The 14,091-nt window shown below is 39.6% G+C and overlaps 2 protein-coding genes across 2 annotated transcripts; both read left to right on the forward strand.

Annotated features, from left to right (window-relative positions):
* Positions 1 to 1,404: 1,404 nt before the first annotated feature.
* On the forward strand, positions 1,405 to 7,278 carry arl13a (ADP-ribosylation factor-like 13A). The gene is made up of 10 exons (XM_022201769.2): positions 1,405 to 1,555; positions 2,853 to 2,969; positions 4,000 to 4,070; positions 4,157 to 4,409; positions 4,542 to 4,647; positions 4,777 to 4,982; positions 5,101 to 5,209; positions 5,859 to 6,132; positions 6,214 to 6,333; positions 6,441 to 7,278. Exons 1-10 carry the CDS (start codon positions 1,536 to 1,538, stop codon positions 6,494 to 6,496), a joined length of 1,332 nt encoding a protein of 443 aa, XP_022057461.1. The 5' UTR covers positions 1,405 to 1,535; the 3' UTR covers positions 6,497 to 7,278.
* A 2,457-nt stretch (positions 7,279 to 9,735) lies between these two features.
* tmem35 (transmembrane protein 35) lies at positions 9,736 to 12,396 on the forward strand. The gene is made up of 2 exons (XM_022201783.2): positions 9,736 to 10,113; positions 11,024 to 12,396. Exons 1-2 carry the CDS (start codon positions 9,994 to 9,996, stop codon positions 11,387 to 11,389), a joined length of 486 nt encoding a protein of 161 aa, XP_022057475.1. The 5' UTR covers positions 9,736 to 9,993; the 3' UTR covers positions 11,390 to 12,396.
* Positions 12,397 to 14,091: the final 1,695 nt, after the last annotated feature.

The raw sequence follows: 14,091 nt of genomic DNA on the forward strand, positions 1-14,091 counted from the left end.
ACATGTTTGCAATGTATTGAAGAGGAGCAGCAGATAGGGGTGTGGCGCTCAACCGCTGCTGTTTTTGCTCTGCGAGTGTGTACATGTGTGCGTCCGAACATGCGGTGTGTGTGTCGGTGTCAGCTGACACAGGGCTGTGGTCAGAGCCTGGGATGAGTTTACTCAGCAGAGGAGGCCAGCGCCTGATTGGACACTGGTTTAATGACATAATGAGATAAAGGCCTGCACAGAAGCCGCTGGCCTGAGTCTCCAAAAGATGCCACTGAAGATGTCACTAAACATTTATTCACGTATAATTTTATTACAGCTGCACAAGCTCTGTGCGCCTATATCCCACTGCCTGTGTTATTCAGATTTTCCTGCATAAACATGAAGGTACAAAACAGTCATTGATGCAGATCCGCTGCAAATACAGCAAAGATAAACTGATTAGCTTCAAGGGAAACTCATCTTATCTTGTCAGGGAATAGAACATAAACACATTTTATTATTCAGACAAGCTGTGTGATGCACAGCGGGCCCTGGGAGTGAGAACTGAACCTGTGAATACGAGGCCATCTAGTGGCTCATGTTATACTGTAAATTGTGCTGGACAGGCTTGATTATTGTATTAATGCCATTATGTAAGACGATGAGCTGATCCTTTGTGTATGCTTGAGTGTATCAGTGTAGTAGCTGGAAACTGATATTTACAAACACATAAATATGTTGATCTATATTCTCCATCTTTATGCACCAAATGTCTTGCTGAAAATAAACTTTCATCATCAAACCACATCATTTTCCCCCTCTTAATTAGCCACACTGAATAATATTTGATGCATTTGTGTGTGTTTTTTAACACTGCTTATTAATTTGCATAGAAAACAAGTGTAAATAAGTTCTGGTTAGCAATTTTCACCTGTTGTCCCTGGCCAGATGTTAAAAATGCATCCTAAGATAGAATAGTGACATAATTTCTAAAGAAAATCTCATACTCATGTAATATACATGCATATAATAATACAGTACACATCCACTAAGAAGCAATATCGCATCAGGATAAAATAGTTATTTGGGATTTAATAATCTCTCCTATCTAATCCAGTCCAAAAAGGATCTGGTCAGAAATGATGGGTCCATAATAAGCTTTAATTGCAGTTATACCTGTAAACATAATCACTGTGTTGTTGTATTGTGTCTTCATCTCCCCGAGGGTCTAAAGCTGTGCAGCCTAAATCGGCACAAAAGGTCTGCGTTGTCACTTTCTGACTTCGACAAGAAAAGGAGATCACAGCGCGTCACAGATCACACCACTTGACACATTTAGGTCTCCTGCATGGATATAATCATCCTGTTTGGTCCAGTTAAAGAACAGAGCCATCCAATGAGGTCAGGAGTTAGCTCAGAGAACTCCAGGATTGGTGGAAATACCAATTCACCATTTCCCAGGCTGCACCGCCCACATGGGGTGACCAGAGGCTTAGTGTGAGCCTGATTAGTTGTGTTGCTGGTGGGTACAAGATGTTAGTAGAGACGAGCACCCAAACAAATGCATGGATATAGACCTGCTTCTGTAAGTACACTTCAAAATGCTGCTTAAACTTTTAAATTTTGCATCTTTTGCGTGCAGTGTATTGATCTCGTCATATCAAATACTAGTAGTCTGAATTTAAAACACTTTGTTTCAATTCATTGCAGTGGACCACCCATGTTTAATTACCACGTTTACTTATTGTCTGTGTGTATTTCGACCAGCATGCTGTTCAGCGCTGGAGTTTTCAGATGTTATTATAGAAACAACAATGGAAATAGCTGATTTCTTTCAGTGATAAATACAAAATAATCAACTGCTGGTTTAGTGGAGGTTTATCATTTCTGTATGCAGATTTTGAAAAGATTTTATTACTGAATATTGAACTTTTCTTTATACTGATTTGCAATTTTTTGCGCATTTTTGTGCAAAAATTTCTATTTTTCTGGTTTTCTCTAGTTTTTAATCATAAAAGTGATAATAATAATAATGACATATATACAAGTTTACAATGTTCACAAAGTAAGAACCAGAATTAAAATTGTAGAAGATAAACATCTCACTAACTGCTCTATTTGTACAAAAATCTTGTAAAACTATAAAATTCATGTTTTTTTTGTGTTTTACAAACTTTCCAATATACATATAAATGCGTGTATATATTTTAGATCACCGCATAAGGAAACATTTACATTCAGAATTTCTCACAAAACGTGCAGACTATCTTGCTCCAAATGGTTAAAACTCTGTCCTTACTTACACTGTAGCGTAAATGTGATGACCTCTTCTAGAGCCAAAACAAATGTGGGTCAGCTTGTAGCAACACGGCAAAAGAGGACCATTCTAAACTGGCTTTAGCAGATTACAGAGCCTGAACAGATGCACTGGAGAAGGGACCAGAAGATCTGCCAGCGTTTTTTTTTTTTCTTAGCACATGGCCGACTACCTCAGACACACCTGCTGTGTGTGTGTTGCTACAATCAGGCAGTGTAGTCATAGTTTCCATATTCTATTAAGCTTCGAGGTGACTCACACATTATCTGAGCCATACAAGACAATACTGATACTTGTTACTGAGAGAAAAATATGGGGCCATTAAAATAAATACTTCTAATCATGGATCCAGTATATAAAAATACCGTTTATTGAGCTGAGGATGTGGAGAGGCACTTGGCAGCGAGCACATTGTCTGGATTGACCATCTGCAAACGTCTGCTAAGCACACAGGAGACAGACGTAAAGCATCTTTGTGTTGGACCTGGACTTGGCCCCCGCTGACTCAAGCAGCTCGTCTTATTTGTGATCGTGAGTCACAGTGAGATTTACCATCTGTCTGCAGGTACCAGTTCCAGAGAAGATGGTGGCCACTGTGCACACCCTGCTCACCTCAAGTAAACATGTTCAACCTGATGAGCAACTGCTGCAGCTGGGTCTCCAAAATACAGGAGCCAATCAGGTACACTGTAAATCATTTTCACTTAATTCATCTCAGCAGCTAAGTTCCAGCGCTGGCTTTGAATTGTGACTCAGCTGCACTTTGGTTGATTAATTACTTCAAAATCATCTTACCAGTGTAAAACTAGCTGAGTTAAATGTTCAAAATTGTTCAACAAACTAAAGACATTAAGTTCCATCAACCAGTCAAACAAACAGACTTGCTTTACTTTTACATTTTCTAAATTTGAAAGTTTCTTCTGCCTTTAACATCATTTACTTATTTACCAGAATCAGTACAAAGACAATCTGTGAGGCTAAATTCAGAACTAACCTTTGTCCTGGTTACACTTGTTTTAATTACTGTAAAAGACAAATAATCTCAACGTAATTTACCTCGTATTAAACACATACAGCGGGTTTCCACCATGTCTGAGTCTGAGGAGTCTTAAGTCTGAACAATGCATCCTGGGAAGTCTTCTAGTTTTGTTTCCTATAAACTCATTGAGTTGATTTCACTCTCAGCTGTTCATTCATTCAACTCGTTATTTTCAAAGTGCCTCATATTATAAGAACTTGTGTTTTTTAAGCCTGAAGGAGTCTGAAAATTAAAATGACACAATTTATGTTACATTGCTGGGAAATTAGCAAAACTCATATATTTACATTAAAGAGACTAGAAGAGATGACTTGATTCGACAAATAATGCAAGTTTTCATTAAGAGATTGAAATCTCGGATTATATTGAGTCAAAAATGAGCAGTGATCAAATTTATATTGTCCAACTAACCCAACTTTGGGAACAGCAAACACAACGAAATCTCCTTCCTCAACATTTTACTAGTAAAATAAAAATACTCCCAACTCTAAAAGAAAAGTGAACAAGCTTTGTGCACCTACATCATATTCTAACTTTCTTCTTCTTTTGATGTTTTGTATTAAGTCAGATTACATGTCACATACAGATCACTGATATTTGCTAAACAGTTGTCAGTCAAAGCTACATGATGCTACTTTAGCTTAAATAATCTAGTGTGTTTACTTGTCTGCAGGAAAGTCACCATTCTTGTGGTCGGTCTTGACAAAGCAGGAAAAACGTCCTCCATCAGAGGGATGTTCAGAGGTAAAGCATCAGTGACATTAACAGTGATTTATCTGAGGTGTTTTTTGCTGAGATACAAGTGATCCACCTGTGTTTTCCTGCTCCAGTCTCCCACAGCGTAGACGCAGGGCCCACCCACGGCTGCATCAGAAATGAGCTGAGAGTGGAGAACTACCTGGTGACGCTGCTGGATGTTGGAGGATCAGCAGAGTCGAGGGGAGCCTGGAGGGAGCTCTGTGGAGAGGCCCACGGCATCATCTTTGTGCTGGACTCCAGCGACAGGCAGAGGATAAAGGAGGTCAAGGAGGTTCTCGCTGACCTGCTGAAGCAACCGAGAGTGGCAGGAAAACCCATACTGGTGTAATTACACTCAGCTTTGTTCCTGAATTTCGCATGATGTGCAGTGTAAACAGTGCTCTCTGCTGGCTGATGCGTGGAAATGCATAAATCACTCGTTAAAGGATCAGTGTGCTGACTGTAATGTGCTTTCAGGTTGGCCAACAAACAGGATAAAATGAACGCTTTGCTGGGAAGTGAACTGATTGAGATCCTGTCTCTAGAGAAGCTGGTCAACCAGAGCCGCTCTCTGTGCCATATTGTGAGTATCATTCTAAAAGTCACTACTTCAGCTTGATCAGATATAAATCACATGTGGATGGCAGGAAAAACTGCAGTACAGAATAGAAGACACCTGTAGAGAAACGTACCTTTTTTGGTGTCCACTCAGGAGCCTTGTTCAGCCTTAATGGACCTGCGACGCTGGTCAGACAGAAAGACTCTGCGAGGCCTTCGCTGGTTGCTGCGTGCTGTTTGCCTGGATTACCCAGAGCTCTGTGCTCGAGTAGCCCAGGACAGCAAGAGGCCTCTGGAGCCCCAAGAGAGAGAGAAGATTGGAAAAACAGAGAAAGTGCGCAAAAAAACCAAAGTGGAACGGTAAGAGAAGCCTTAATATTTAGAGGACTCAAAAATTGCACAGGATGGCAGCAACTTCAGCAAGAAGGATCAGTTACTTTGAACTGAACTTTTAACAGCAAATATTTTCTCACCCCAGAATTCGATCCAGCAAGTCGGACCTCCGTCAGGTTCATCGGCCCAAAGACAAGGAGAAAAAGACCAAAGGGGAGGGAAAGTTGCAACCCATCCGGAATATGCTGCAAAAGGTCAGGAAAACATTAGCATCCTTTAAAATAAAAAGTTGTACAGTTTGTAGATTGCAGTGGGGTTGAACTAGTCAAACCTATATATATGTGTGTGTATATATATATATATATATATATTAGAACACAGGAGTGATGGTTGCTGGAAATGTTTCTCTATTAAAAATGTCTTAAACTGTCTCACATTTGGACTTAAAAACTTAAATAGACTCTGTTGAATCATAGTGGGTTCCTAAAACCAACATAAATTCACACTAGAGAAAATGAAATTAATTAGTTCAGAGAGTTATCAGTCATCAAAATTGCTGTGCATCGACTTGAATTGGATAATAAATGAATAGACGCAGCTTTACATGGTACCCTCTTCCTGTTCAAACTTCGGTCTGTGTCTCAGTGTCTTTTCAGCAGTAATGTCAATTCAGCTTTTTCAGAAAAAGCAAAAGTGTATAAATGACGGTTGCATTTCAGTTAGCAGAGATCCTGCTACTGTGCACGAAGTTTCACTGTCATTGCACACCGGGACACTTAATAGAACTGATATATCATTGATTTCTCCTGAGGTTTCTACAGTGAAGTCAGAATTTCTATAGTTTGTGTCCTTGTTAAAAGTTTAAAAGATCTATGTCACACTAAAATAAAAGTTTTTCCTCAGGACACCACGCTGAAAAAGAAGCTGAAGACAAAGAAGAAGAAAAAGCAGGTTAAGGTCAAGGAAGGTGAAAAAGATAAAGAACAGGCCAACGAACAAGAAGAGGAAGAGGAGGGTGACAGCAATGAAGGAGAGCAAGAAAACTCTGGTCATAGAGACAGAGCCAGCAGCGCCCTGATACCGCCCAAAAAAGGCAAACTGAAACGCAAAACTAAAGTTAAAAAAGAGACTCTGGATGTGCCGGAATCCCTTGACAATGATGAGAAGCCGCTGAAAGGTTGTCATCAGCTAATAACAGATTGCAATTTGTAATCTGTTTGAAAATAAAAATCTAATTATTGTGTCTTCTTCTGTCTAGTCAAAGGGGAAAAGAAGAAGAAGAAGAAGAAAGTTGCGAAGGTAAAAAGAAAAAACAAGATCAACACAGAGGAGGCGCCTGAAGCTTATTCTCAACCGGTGGACCTTTCTGCAACTTTTGGTGAGCCTCATCCTCTCCCATCTATTATTTAAACACAGTAACACTTCAGACTGTTCAGTGATAAAATTACACATTCAATTGAAAAAAATGACTCTGTCTCTTGACAGATCTTTACCGAAAGGCGATCCAGGCTCTGAGGGAGCGTCAGGATCAGAGGCAGTGAGAACAAATCCTTGGTTGTGTTTTGCCCCCTGAGAGTGAAGATGTACAGCGGGAGTTTACATCACACAACAGCACTTCACAAACTGATATTTCTGTATAATTTCCTATATAGTAGGCCGATCCCTGAGCATTTGGAGTGAAACTACAGATTCCAATGTGTAGTGAAGGGCGGGTCTAAATAATTGTTGAATCATTTTAAAAAAAGTTAAATTAATAACATAAAATGTTTTTAAAAAAGATGAAGATGAACTTTGCACTTGGCCAAAAATGTTAAAGGGGATTTTGTTTGTATAAATGTATGCAGTTTTGAATGTAACAGAGTCATGATTTTTGAACTCTGCTCTTTTTATATGATTGTTTGGACATTTTCCAGTACTGGAAAAAGTCAGGGACGTTGCTGAAGTGATGATCAGATATGTGAAAATTGTACAATAAACATTTTGTCACTATACTTGCATGGTTTCTTTTACGTGTTTATTGTAAATACTGCAGCTACAAGTTAGCTGCTTCGTTTAGGTGCTGCTTTTCTGTCATTTCATAATTCTTCATGCAGTTCTGCAAAATGCATTGTATCTGGAGAAACAGTTTACCAGATGGCGTAACAGATTTCAATCTCAGTGCTACAGTTTCTGGCTTTCGCAGAGAGATTTTGCAGTTTTACCAATATTGATTGTGTTGTAATAAGCTTTAGTGATGACAAATATAGGATAAAAGTACATTCTGTCATTATGATGAGTTTTACATGTAAATCCGTAGTAATAAATCATTATGTTGATGCCTGTACCGCTCACTGGTGAATTTATGACATCTTCATCATATACACTAACGGTCCAATATGCTTATATTAATGTTTAAATGGAATCTGTGGAGTATCCTCCTAACATGTTTCATTGAAAAACAAAAGATTTTTGTTCAAAGTTTGCTATACTATTAAAAACCTATCAAACTAATCAAACAGTATGAGGTATGACCTGAGGAGCTCTGATGGCTATATGAATGACTTAGATGAGCGAGTGTGTCTAAAGTGAGCAGGGTAAATTCTCATTTTAAACATATCCAACTGTTACCGTATGTTTTAATATCTTTTCAGCGCTTCCTTCAGCCGCTGAAAAAATGATTACTAACTGTATACAATGAAGGAATAAATGGTGTAGTTTTATATTTTTAGGACAAACACAAACACCATCTGGGTCAGGGCCCTCAAATGTCTCACAAGCCAGTGTTAAGCTTTAATTATGCTCTCTTGTGGGTCATCACACAAACAGCTGCAGGCACAACCGATGTGAAATTGATGTTATTGTTTTACTTTCTAATCCACTTTCAGGGCATCGCTTACATGTGCAGTAAATCCACATCTACATACTCCACATATGTACACCGCTGTCCTTGTAGTCTTGAATGGATACATTTTGGGCTGCATGTGGATGTCTGCAGAGGGATCCACACAAAATATTATAGATTTGGCCAGAAATTTATGCAACATGGACCCAAGTGGACACAAAAAGTACTAGTCTTATGCCTTGTTCCCAAATACTTGTGTTTGTATAGGAATCAACTGGCACTCCATTCATTCCTATAGGGACGTCTATGATCTCTGTGTTTGTGACACTCAAATCTGGCTTGATTATGTTGAAAAATCGGGTCATTCCGTGTGGTTTCACCAGATGGTGGTTGCCACACCATTTTCAAATTAGTTCAGAAAGAACATTTCAGAAAGAACAAAACATACATAATACTACCATTGGAATGACTACTAATACTTGTATCCCAATTTAAAGCAAAAAACGATTTTGACATTACCCATGCCATTTTGAGTAAGAATATCTCAGTAATGACAAATATAACCCTGCTGCTTTTTTGTACAGTGATAGAAGACAGATGGAACTGTCTTGTAGAAAAATTTGGGGTCTCTGGTACCTGTCCCACACTGAGATTTTTGCCACCAAAAATAGCCAATTAAAAATGTAGTCTAACTTTGGGAGCTCATATTTTCCAAACTGAGGTACCTAGAAAGCTCCAGTTTGCTAGGTTATCACACAAGTTTGTGTAGAATGGAACCCAGGGGTGTTGGAACACTTCTGTGCAGTATTTCTAGTACTTTTAAGGTCCCAAACCCCACTCGTGAATAGGTATCTCTTAATTTTTTAGCATTTTTAGCAAGCCCCCATGGCCTGCAGAGTGTAGGGAAACACCTGAGGATGTTTGTGGGGCACTAGCTACACGCAGAGGCCTTGTTTACCAACTCACAGCTCTCTGGTATGTCTAGAGGCTGAGAAATAACCACTGAAAGATGCAAAAAAAACGCTGGCGAGGCTTTTTATAGCCCAAATTCTGAAAATTTCAGACCCCCACAACTCAGAAACTATTCGAGCTACAGGCCTACAATTTTGCATAGAAAGTACTTTTGTGACTATCTAATGGCATACAAATTTAGGACTAATTTGAAAATGGTGCGGTAACACCCCCAAGGAATATGTGGTCATTTCACCTGGAATGAACCAATCTGAACTTTTGCAGTGAATTACAGATAGACTGGACTGTATGCTAGGGAGTGGGATGATGATTTAGCTAACAGGCTATTCAGTTGCTTGACTATATTTACAGTCAATTCATGCAAAAGTACAATTAAAAAGAAATTTGTTTAGCTTGTTTTATACATACTGTACTTACAAAATGTACATAAATACGCTAGTGGTTTATACGTTTTGCAACAAAATATTTCACAAACCGTTGCCTTCTGATTAGGTTCGCTCCCACTGCTGCGCAGAATTTCTATCCATCTTTCAGGAAAGTGGGAAAAGGGAGTGTAGTATTAGACACTATACCCTACTCTATTTTTTTAAATCAGGATTTAAAATCTATTTGAAATTGTCAGACATAGCTACTGACATGATTACATTGAATGTAACAAATGGCTGACTAACCTGCTGCTCTGAGCTTAGCCTAGCATAAAGACAGAAAACAGGTGGAAACAGATAGCATTGATCTATCCAGACTTAACAAATTCCTCCTACCAGCACCTGTTAAGCTCTTTAATTAACATGTTTTATTTGATTTGTTTAATGAGTACATGTACAAAGTGCAAAAAAGTCAAATTTGTGGTTTTAAGGTAGTTGTGTGTGTGGGACTACTTTTTTCCTCGGCGCAGTGACTTCTTGGTGTCTTTCCTGGTTGCTTGGCAACCGAAGTCACATCCTCTATTCTAGAAAGTGTACTTCACAAAATGGTCTCCTTTATAAGTTAGAGACAATTTAGCGGCAAAAACAGTCTTCTGGCGCTGTCAGTTGTTCAATGTTCTGCACTACTGAAGTGATGTTAACTATAATTTAGGTTGTGGTGGATGATACCGGCCCTGTCCTGCTCCTGATGCAGCGTAGAGAGGAACCACGTCGCCATTTTTGTGGTTCCCCCACAAGCCCATCCCCCTGGTGGATGTTCGCCGGGAAACAGTCCCGCTTTCGTTCAGTTCAGTGACAGTGGGTAACGCGGCGGAGAAAGATGGCCTCACCAAGGACAGTTACCATTGTGGCTCTCTCTTTTGCTCTGGGTTTATTTTTCGTGTTTATGGGGACCATTAAGCTCACTCCGAGGCTAAGCAAAGACGCATACAGTGAAATGGTGAGTAGCGCTGAATCTTGCCCATCAAGTGTCCGCAGCTGTGGGGCTAAAGGCCATTGTTCTGCGTTGGCTGCAGTTCCTGCAGGCTCGAATAATGTGTGGAGACGCTGACCTAAATAGTAAAAGATACGGAAAATGAATGCATTCGATACTGATTGGCTCCTCTAATCTGCTGGGTGATGCATTATTCTCCCATCAGAGGATCCTGTAATGTTATATAAAATGTTTAGCCCTGCTGTAGTGCATGTAAGCACACAGTTGGCACACAGGCTAGCCGAGTATATTATACATAAAATATTTTTAATATTAACACAGGGCACATCCATTATTCAATCTGAATATATAAAACAGTGGAAATGTGTTTGCCATTGAACAGTAAACGTTGAAACAGGGATGAATAATGAATGGATGAAGGCAGGCTTTTCAGATTACGTGCTCTAATTTAAAGATGCAGACATATATGCGGGATAATGAGCAGTTCTGAGGGGACAGCTTGTTAGATGTGTTGTAGCTGCTCAGCTTTTCGCATCAGAAGAATAGCAACTTAGCAGCTGAGGAGCAATGGCGGCGCATTCCAGCAATTTCTGAGAGATGCACCTGCGGGTGCTGATGTTGAAATATCCTGTGTGAAGATGATGGATGGTATGCCTTAAGATTTAATGAATCCAAACTAGGAAACTCCGAGGACATTTTCTTTTCCAATTTCTATACATTTCTGTTTTCTTGAGCCAGGGAGCACTAAGCTAAAGATGGATTGTGCAGCTGTGATGATGATACACTATAGATGCATTTGGATGTTAAACACTTGCCTTGCTGACCTTAAATGGCCCTGAAATGACCTTACTGAAAGATACACACTGATGCTTGTGGGCCTGTGTTTTTCAAAAGATCTCTGTATTTCTTGTTTCAGAAAAGGGCATACAAGAGCTATGCTAAGGCATTGCCAGGCCTGAAAAAAATTGGGATCAGCTCAGTCCTGCTCCGTAAGATCATCGGCTCTCTGGAGGTGGGCTGCGGTGTGGTGCTCACCCTCGTGCCGGGCAGGCCGAAGGACGTGGCCAACTTCTTGCTGCTGCTGGTCATGCTGGCTGTCCTGTTCTTCCACCAGCTAGTGGGAGACCCCCTGAAACGGTATGCCCACGCTTTAGTCTTCGGTATTCTGCTCACCTGCCGACTGCTTATTGCCCGCCAGAGCGATGACCGGCCGGAGAGAGAGGACAGCAGAGAGGAACAGCACATTAATGATCAGGAAAAGAACAAGGTCAAGCAGTCTTAAGATTTTCTTCTACTTCGATCCAAGCCACAGCAAAGGGAACCCGGTGCGCCTCTATGGATTGCAGTAGTTAAAATTTTGAAGGGAAACAGTCACTCCTAGTAATAATAATACCCCTCACATACATCATCTGTCCATTCCGGCTGGCTGACTGACTACTCTCCCCTTCTCCTCTGCACTCTTACTGTGAAACTGAGAACTCCTGGTCCATACATCCTCTACATAACTGTGGACAATCGTACCTGTGGATACTCTGATGAGCTCAGCTCGCTGTCACACTAGTCAATTCAGTTCCCCTATTTATTTTAACCCTACACTGTGTTAAATGTGTTTGTGTTTTTATTCTACTGTGACTTACCATTTATGCTCCAAGTTGATTTGAGAATGCTGTTTTTCATGAAAGAATCTTTGTAGCTTGTTTTTCTAATTTGTTTTTATACTGTAGGTAGGAGAGGCTGATAATTAATGAATTTCAAGCATGTCTGGTTTGGTCAAGATTATGGAAGATAAACCAAATGAGCACTGTTGAAAGGATTTTGTACTAATTATACGTCATCTAGTATTACATATCCACATCTTGTTTTGGTGCCGTGTTGCCAGAAGGCTCTGTTGGAAGGAAAAAAAAACATATAAATCCTCATTCATTTCTCATTTCAGTAAATTTTTGCAGAAGTACGCATGACATCCTTTTATCCTAAAGTAAAATAAGGTAATTATCCTCTTTCTCCTTCCAGTTATCTCACAGTGAATTTGTTGGGCGTCTGCTACCTCCTTTGAAACCAGATCATAACCAAATCCAAAAGATCTTTTTTGCCTGTTTTAAATTAGAATTATACCATTTGTAATACACAGTTGAAGTCTTAAATTCTGCTCATTGCCTTGGTTTTTATTTTTTCCTCTCTGAAGGTATGAAAATCATTCCTATTGCAGTTCAAAATGCCATCAATTTTAAGATTCACAATATTTCTGTAAATGATGTACTTAAAATAAAGAACTGGAGGTGAGACTGACTAGACATAGTTTTTTTTTATTAGCACTCTTGCATTTCATTCAATCCAAGCTTAACCTTAAATTTGACGAAGCTGGATGCAGTTACGGGATTTTTGTGTTGTAATCTTGTTATATAACTTCAGTCTGTCCATATCAAGGTCATTCCTTCGTATCAGCATATTGACTACGCGCTACGATAAGAAGTGCTTGACACCATTCCCAACATCACAGCGAAGCCCACCTCTACTGCTGACCCTACGTAGGCACAAAACAACTGGGCCCATTAAGGTCACTGGGGCTGAGGGGACAAACGGCATAACTGACACACAACGGATCTCTGTATGCCTTTTGTGCTCGATGCAAGTGGAGGGATTTTGTCTTTGCTTCTCCCCCATTTAGCATAGAAACTGGACAGGATGTGAGTAACAGTTTGAGCGAAAGCTAACAAGCAGTAACCAGCCTTTGAAATTATGGACTTAACATTCCTCAAAGAGCCAGTTGTCACTCTGTGGCCCTTTTTGAAAATTTGGTGTGGTCAAGTTTGGATAATTTTTATAGTTATATTACAGTTTTACTTAGCCAAATTTTGAAATATTGAACATAAGAGTTAATAAATCAACAACAGAGATCATTTAAAGAATTCAAGTGGTCACAGGTTCTCAAATGTGAATATTTGTTGTTTTTCTTCGTGTCTGAAAGTAAACCTTTTGACTTTTGGATGTTTGGAAAGCCTTGGACTCTTTGAACTTGAGATGGAAATTTCCACGATTTTGTGACATTTTTAAGACCACAAGAAAATAATCCAAAGGTTAATTGACAATAAACATAATTGTGAGTTGCAGTTGCAGAGATTTCTGACTCCAGTAAAAAATACTGAAACTGAATTTATTTTGCTTCATTCAGAACATTGAAAATTTTAATAATAATAAACACATGCCTTATGTACCTACTTTTTAACAACATCACCAGCACAGTTTTGAATTGTGTAATTTTTCTGATACATTTGTTGGTTCATTCATTTAAATCTGCACTTATTTATCAATTCTGTTGGTCTTCGCTGTACTATACTATTTATTTATATAAGTTACAAAAGTAGTGATAGGCAAATGGTAATCTGTGAATTACATATTTGGCCCCACAATGAAAGTCAAAAGGTTGACTTTTATAGCTTGCATGAAAACCTTTCCATACTTTTCATACTTCTGCTCTAGAGCAGTGGTTCTCAACCCTGTTCCTCAGGACCCCATGTCCTGCATGGTTTAGATACTTCCCTGCTCCAACACACCTGATTCAAATGATCAGCTCGTTATCAGGCTTCTGCAGAGGCTTGATAACGAGCTGATCATTTGAATCGGGTGTGTTGGAGCAGGGAAGCATCTAAACCAGGGGTGTCAAGATCCGTTCCTGGAGGGCCACTATCCTGCATGTTTTAGATGTTTCCCTCTTCCAACACACCTGATTCAAATGATCAGGCTCGTTATCAGGCTTCTGCTGAGCTTGATGATAAGCTGATCATTTGAATCAGGTGTGTTGGAAGAGGGAAACATCTAAAACATGCAGGATAGTGGCCCTCCAGGAACTGAGTTTGACACCCCTGATCTAAACCATGCAGGACATGGGGTCCTGAGGAACAGGGTTGAGAACCACTGCTCTAGAGAATGTCATTTCAGGACTCATGAAGGTCTCGAGAAATATGTAAAATAGTCAAGAATTTA

The sequence above is a fragment of the Acanthochromis polyacanthus genome, chromosome 10, assembly GCF_021347895.1.
Source record: "Acanthochromis polyacanthus isolate Apoly-LR-REF ecotype Palm Island chromosome 10, KAUST_Apoly_ChrSc, whole genome shotgun sequence".
NCBI lineage: Eukaryota > Metazoa > Chordata > Actinopteri > Pomacentridae > Acanthochromis > Acanthochromis polyacanthus.

What these genes read in the sequence shown, in the direction of transcription:
- arl13a (XM_022201769.2), top strand. Translation starts at nt 1,536, where the DNA reads ATGGATATAGACCTGCTTCT. An exon ending in GCAGGAAAACCCATACTGGT is followed by an intron (nt 4,410 to 4,541) that starts GTAATTACACTC and finishes ATGTGCTTTCAG; the next exon opens with GTTGGCCAACAAACAGGATA. An exon ending in TGATGAGAAGCCGCTGAAAG is followed by an intron (nt 6,133 to 6,213) that starts GTTGTCATCAGC and finishes TCTTCTGTCTAG; the next exon opens with TCAAAGGGGAAAAGAAGAAG.
- tmem35 (XM_022201783.2), top strand. Translation starts at nt 9,994, where the DNA reads ATGGCCTCACCAAGGACAGTTACCATTGTGGCTCTCTCTTTTGCTCTG. An exon ending in AAGACGCATACAGTGAAATG is followed by an intron (nt 10,114 to 11,023) that starts GTGAGTAGCGCT and finishes TTCTTGTTTCAG; the next exon opens with AAAAGGGCATACAAGAGCTA.